At 46.4% G+C, this 6,000-nt stretch overlaps 1 protein-coding gene across 2 annotated transcripts in view; it reads left to right on the forward strand.

Moving 5' to 3' along the window:
• Vdac1 (voltage dependent anion channel 1) overlaps nt 1-5,466 on the forward strand; it is a 30,584-nt gene extending 25,118 nt beyond the window's left edge. For both annotated transcript variants that reach the window (XM_028855682.1, XM_028855683.2), the window contains exons 7-9: nt 1,647-1,797; nt 3,534-3,591; nt 4,543-5,466. In XM_028855682.1, coding sequence (XP_028711515.1) covers nt 1,647-1,797; nt 3,534-3,591; nt 4,543-4,634 — 301 coding nt within the window. In that variant the 3' untranslated portion in view covers nt 4,635-5,466. The remainder of the gene's footprint in view (nt 1-1,646; nt 1,798-3,533; nt 3,592-4,542) is intronic.
• Nucleotides 5,467-6,000: the final 534 nt, after the last annotated feature.

Raw genomic sequence — 6,000 nt, forward strand, 5'->3', positions numbered from 1 at the left:
TGATGGTATAGCACAGAGGCAAACCAGCTGAGAGCTCACATCTTGATCCACAACCAAGAGGCCGAGAGAAAGAGCGAGCGGTGGGAATGGTGGGGGTCCTGGAGCCTCAAAGCCCACCCTCAGTGACACACCTCCTAATCCTTCCCAAACAGTTCCACCAACTGAGGACTAAGTATTCAATTGGGGGCCAGTCTCGTTGAGAATGCCACAGGGGTGTCATGGATTGGCTAGGGTGGTTGCTTTTCATTTTTTCCCCCTGAGATCAGTTTTCAGTCATTTGGGTGAGGTGAGCCAAAGGGCCTGTTAGCATTTTTGTGTCCCATCCCATGGTGGATAATCAGGAATGCATAGGATTTTTCTCTCTGTTGATAGGGTTAACTGTTTACTGACTGCTGGATGTTGGGGTGATGGGCAGGTTGGAGCTCGTCTGTCACTGGACTTGGAGGTTGAAGGACATTGATGATGTGAGGGAATCAAAATTTCAACCATAAAAATAATCTTCTTTGGGGCTAGAGGGAAGCTGGTCAGAAAAGAGCACTTGCTGCTCTAGGAGAGGATACAAGGTTGGTTCCCAGCACTCTTGTTTTGCACGGGTTACAACCACCTGAAACTCTAGGGGATCCAATACTCTCTCTTTTGGCCTCTGCACCCACCTCACCCCACCCCCACCCCATACATATAAAAAGAAAAAAAAAAGTAATTTTGTATGGGTTGGTTCCATGAAGCACTAACTTGTTCTTTCCACTAGAGGACGCTACAGAAGTAACATCTTATTCAGACCAGTAATGGTATTGCTCTAAACAAACACTAATTCCATAGATAATAATTAAAGCATTTATTTCTCTGTGTGTGTGTATCAACACCTATGTCTCCGTGTACATGTAGAGGTTAGAGAATAACTTGCAGCGAGTTCTCTTCCTCCACATCCAAACCATAGCCCTTGCCTTCCAAGGAATGTGCGGCCTGAGCTTTCCTGACCCTTTTGGCCATGCCTTTTCTCCTTGGCTTCCCTCCAACCATCTCTGACAGAATCACTTACAAAAGTAAAGACACAAACAGTGGAAAGCAGAAAGCTCTGCAGAATCCCATTTTTCTAGTTTCTGCTTCCGTTTTTAAAGAAACCAGTTTGTTTTTATTCACGTGTGTGTGTGTGTGTGTGTGTGTGTGTGTGTGTGTGTGTGTGTGTGTGTATGTGTATCTGTGTGAGTGTATGTCACATGTGTGCGTGGGCGTCCATGGTGACCAGAAGAGGGTGTCGGCGTCTCTAGAGATGGAGTTATGGGCAGTTGTGAGCTGCCTGATGTAGGTTTGTGAACTCAGGACCTTTGGGAAAGCAGCAAGTACTCAACCACTGAGCCATCTCTGCCCTATCTGCCTCCATTTTTAAAGTTTGGAAACAAATTTGAGGTTTTGTGCCGTTCTGGTAGTTGTCTGGGGTGCCCTTGAGAGTTCCCAGAGATTAGTGAGATGTTTTATCTTCTGAAACTTCGAGACTCCGGTGTTAGTCCCGCTCTGTCCTGGCTTTCTGTATCTCAGTCCTCGGTTTGTGAAATTGGTTCTCCATATGGCTTTGGTACTGGTGACTCTGCCTGGGTCCAGCCCTGGTCCTCGGACAGCTGGACATCTGCTGCTGTGCTTACTTGCAGGAACGATGGGACAGAGTTTGGCGGCTCCATTTATCAGAAGGTGAACAAGAAGTTGGAGACCGCTGTTAATCTCGCCTGGACAGCAGGAAACAGTAACACTCGCTTTGGAATAGCGGCCAAGTATCAGGTCGACCCTGATGCCTGCTTTTCGGTGGGTACCCATGAACCACCCTGAGCATGAGAGAATTCCTGTGCTTCCGCTTAGAGGTTCTCACTGGGCATTCTTGCGCTTAATCCCACTTGAGACAGATACTTAAAAATTTTTCTTTGTTTCTTTTTTTTGGGGAGTGGGTGGGTAGGGGCACAGTCTCACTATGTGTCCCTGGCTGGCTAGGAATTCTCTGTATAGACTTCACAAAGTTCCATGTGCCTCTGCCTCTCCAGTGCTGGGATTAAAGTCATGTGCCACCACAATTGACCTTCAGGTTTTTTGTTTTTTGTTTTTTTGCAACAGGGTTTTTGTATGTAGCCCTGACCCCTGGCTGTCCTGAAACATTCTATAGACTGGGCTGGCCTCGAACTCAGAGATCCACTTGCCTCTGCCTTCTGAGTACTGGAATTAAAGGCATCATGCACCACTATGGTTCTTTTTTTTTTTTTTTAAAGATTTATTTATTATGTATACAGTGAGTGTTCTGTCTGCAGGCCAGAAGAGGGAGCCAGATCTCATTGTAAATGGTTGTGAGCCACCATGTGGTTGCTGGGAACTGAACTCAGAACCTCTGGAAGAACAGGCAGTGCTCTTATCCTCTGAGCCATCTCTCCAGCCCACCACTATGGTTCTTAAATCATCGGTATTTTTATTTTGGAACTGAATGCTTATGGAGGTCAATTGGGTAACTTCCTTAAAGGCACACAGCACAGAGGAAGTACGTTCCCAGACCTGGTTTTGAGCAGACTGCTAGGCTATTAAGCCACTTTCTTTAACCCGTTCCTGTCCCATCATGCAAACTGTAAGGGGAACTTCCCTTAAATGTTTTATTCTCATTCATTTTCATTTTGTTCCCAGTCCCTATGGTCCACATCCAGGTTATCAATGGTCAGGATGATGTATACTAGTGGTAGAGTATACACATGCCAGGGCCTGGGCGTAAGCCATATTACCAGGGAAAAAAGCAAACCAAAACAAGGCCAGGGCTGTAGCTCAGTTGGTCGAGTGCTTGCTTGGCATACGGAAAGCCTGGTGCTTGATCCCCAGCACAGCAGAAACAGCAGGCAGAAGGATCAGAAGTTCAAGGTCTTTCTTGGCTATGGTGTAGCAAGAGTTCAAAGGCAACCTTGGGCTACGTAGTGAGAGCATCTCTCTGAAAAGACAAAACCAGGTAGTTGGTCAGTGAGCATCGTGTCTTGCCTACCCATGGCACTGGTCAGGGGCCCCGAGCTGCATAGGTTTTGTTGTGAACCCAGCTGAGCTGGCTTCTCTTGTCACACTACAGGTGGCCGCCCTTGCAGGGTGGAATGAGGTGGTGTCATGGTGCAGAATGTTTCTGCTGGTTGGTGTAACTCACAGACTGTTTTAAGCCTCCTGACCTGGGAACAGGACTTGGCTCCCTCAACATCAGCCATGCATGTAAAACTAAAGGACCAGGGGCCTCCTTTGTTGCGATGTTGGGAGCATAAAGGAATGGTTAAAAGGCACATGGCCTGCCAAGAGCCGTATTCTCCTTGCTCTGTCCTTGGGAGTTCACAGGAGCAGGAAAGCACATGTACCTGCATTGGACACATTTCATGCTGAGTATTATGAGATGGCCATGGGCAGCTACAATGTGGTTCTGATAGCTGGGATCTGAGGAAGAAGGTAGTATTTTGGAGGTAGACACATGGGATATTTTTTTCCCCAGGGTTGTGGGGCACTGTTTTCACTTGGGCTTATCTTTTTTCTTTCAGGCCAAAGTGAACAACTCTAGCCTGATCGGCTTAGGGTACACTCAGACCCTAAAGCCAGGTATGTGTTGCCCGTGTGTGAAGCTGGTTCTCTGTCTTAAAAAAAAAAAATGGTTATGTTCTGCTGATTTCTGAGGGACAGTATACATGAGTGTATATAAACTTTTATAGTTGAATGTTTATAAAGGAGTTGTGGGGTCATTGTCAAAAGAGAAAAAGAGTGAGAAATAGAAAGCCAGAAGGAAAGTGTCTGTAAATATCATGGTATGTCTCTGGTTATTTTCTTCCATCCTTTTCCTGGGGTGTGATACTTGTTACTTCCAGGCTGTCAAATTTAGCCTGTCGGTCACCCTCACTATGGAAAGACAAGGGCATAGGAATGGTGGTTAGCGCCTCTACTTTGCATAGTTGTCCCAGCCACTCACTGTCGTGTGAGGGCTCCAGGGGCTAATCCCACTTTTGAGCCCTCCGAGGCTGATTATGTGATGTGAGAATCAAGTTCTTCCCAGGAAAAAGAGCCCATTCGATCTAAAATTACAAGTAAGTCCCAGGAGGGCGGGGTGGGGGTGGGGTGTGTGGGGGGAGTGTATTGTTTGTGTGTGTGTGAGCATGGGTGCATACACATTATGGAGGTGAATGTGAGCCTGATACAGGATAGGGTTTCCTCCAAGGTGGTATTGCTCAAGCAGCTTACTGTGTGCTACCAGAGGTCAAATGCTCACTGTGACGGGGGAGACCTGAGGGGGAAGGAAGGTGGATGTTCCAGCCGGGTTTCTGCTCTGTGTACCAGTCATGGCCGTTGCCTGTCTTCATCTGAGGATACCAGCAGGCCAGCTTGTATTGCACAATGCATCCTGAAGGGTTGCCTCGTTTGGCCACTGCTGATTGTTCTGGAACAAATTCTGACTTTGGTATTAACCTCTCTTCTCTTTCCTGTGTCTCTCTCTTTCCCTTTTCTTCCTCCAACTATCCCCCCTCCCTCCCCACACCCATGTCTCTCACCCTCCTGCAGGTATCAAACTGACCCTGTCGGCTCTGCTGGATGGCAAGAACGTCAATGCGGGTGGCCACAAGCTTGGTCTAGGACTGGAATTTCAAGCATAAATGAATATTGTACAATCGTTAATTTTAAACTATTTTGCAGTATAGCTACCTTCAGAATTTAGTGTACCTTTTAATGTTGTATGTTGGGGATGCGAGAATTGATAAATACCACATTAGATCTCCAGGCTAAGGATGACTCGGCTTTAAGGTGTTTACCATTTCAGAGGTACAGCAAAAACCCAATCCTGAAAGGGTCCTTTTAGCTGTAGACGTGGGTTGGGGAGGAGCCCCTCTAAAGATGTCAGGCCCCAGGTGGAAGCTGGGGATGTGCGGGTCCTTTGTCAGTCTGTAGAGTCCACAGATGAAATTGTGACTTCCTGAGCATTGGTGTCCCAATCCTAGCTGCTGAGAAGCATGCACACACCTGTGTGAAAGGGACTGTTTTAGACAGATCTCCGTGCCCTCTTCCCATCCTAGCCCATCAGTTACCTGTTTTACACCAAAAGTACCCTTCTGGTTAGCTATTTCTTTTGTGCCATTTTAGGGTGGAGAGGGTGGGCGTGATGGAGCCAGTCATTCAGGACTTAATTCTTCCTTGTGGTGTGGTTTTCTCTTTCTTCCTCTTTCTCTCTCTCTCTCTCTTTTTTTGCCATTGCACCAGAGTCTGAAACAGCTTCCGGGATCTCCAGCTTTAAGCTGTGCAGGTGACTGCAGTCACACCATGACAACACTAGGGATCTAAAGTGACCTCCGTTAGAGTCTCACCACTCTATTTAGCAGTTTAATGGGTACATTATAGAGTCTTCCATTTTGTGTGGAATTAGCTCCTCCCCTTCAAATGCTGTAATTAACATCACTTAAAATAAAACTTGAATAAAATATTGAAACCTCAGTCTCTTGTTGCTTTTGTTGAGAAAAATATGAATGGCCCGGGCGTCGGTTTAGGTTTGTGCTTTGTTCCTTTGCATTTTGTGCATTGATAGGGTTTTTGCTCTTGGTGTCTAACAAATCACCAATAACCTGATGGCCTACAAGAACACTCAGAAGCCTAGAGAGATGGCTCAGGGGTTAAGAGTGCTTCCTGTTCCTGTAGTGGACCTGAAGCTGCTCACAATTATCTGTAGCTCTGGGTTTGGGGTATCTGACTCCCTCTTCTGGTGTCCTTAGGTACCCACATATATGTAACACACACACACACACACACAGGTAAATAAATATTAAAAAAAAAAAGTACTTGTGGTTGGGTGTGGTGACGTATCCCTGCACCTTGGAGACTGAGGCAAAAAGATACATAGCGAGACTGTTAGATCTGAGGATTGTGAGGAGAAAAGGCAAATTCATGATCTGTCTTCCAAGTGCTGGGATTAAAGGCATGCACTACCATTGCCCAGTGGCAGCTATTTCTTAAAAGTGAACGTTTAGAATC

This window comes from Peromyscus leucopus, chromosome 8b (assembly GCF_004664715.2).
Source record: "Peromyscus leucopus breed LL Stock chromosome 8b, UCI_PerLeu_2.1, whole genome shotgun sequence".
NCBI lineage: Eukaryota > Metazoa > Chordata > Mammalia > Rodentia > Cricetidae > Peromyscus > Peromyscus leucopus.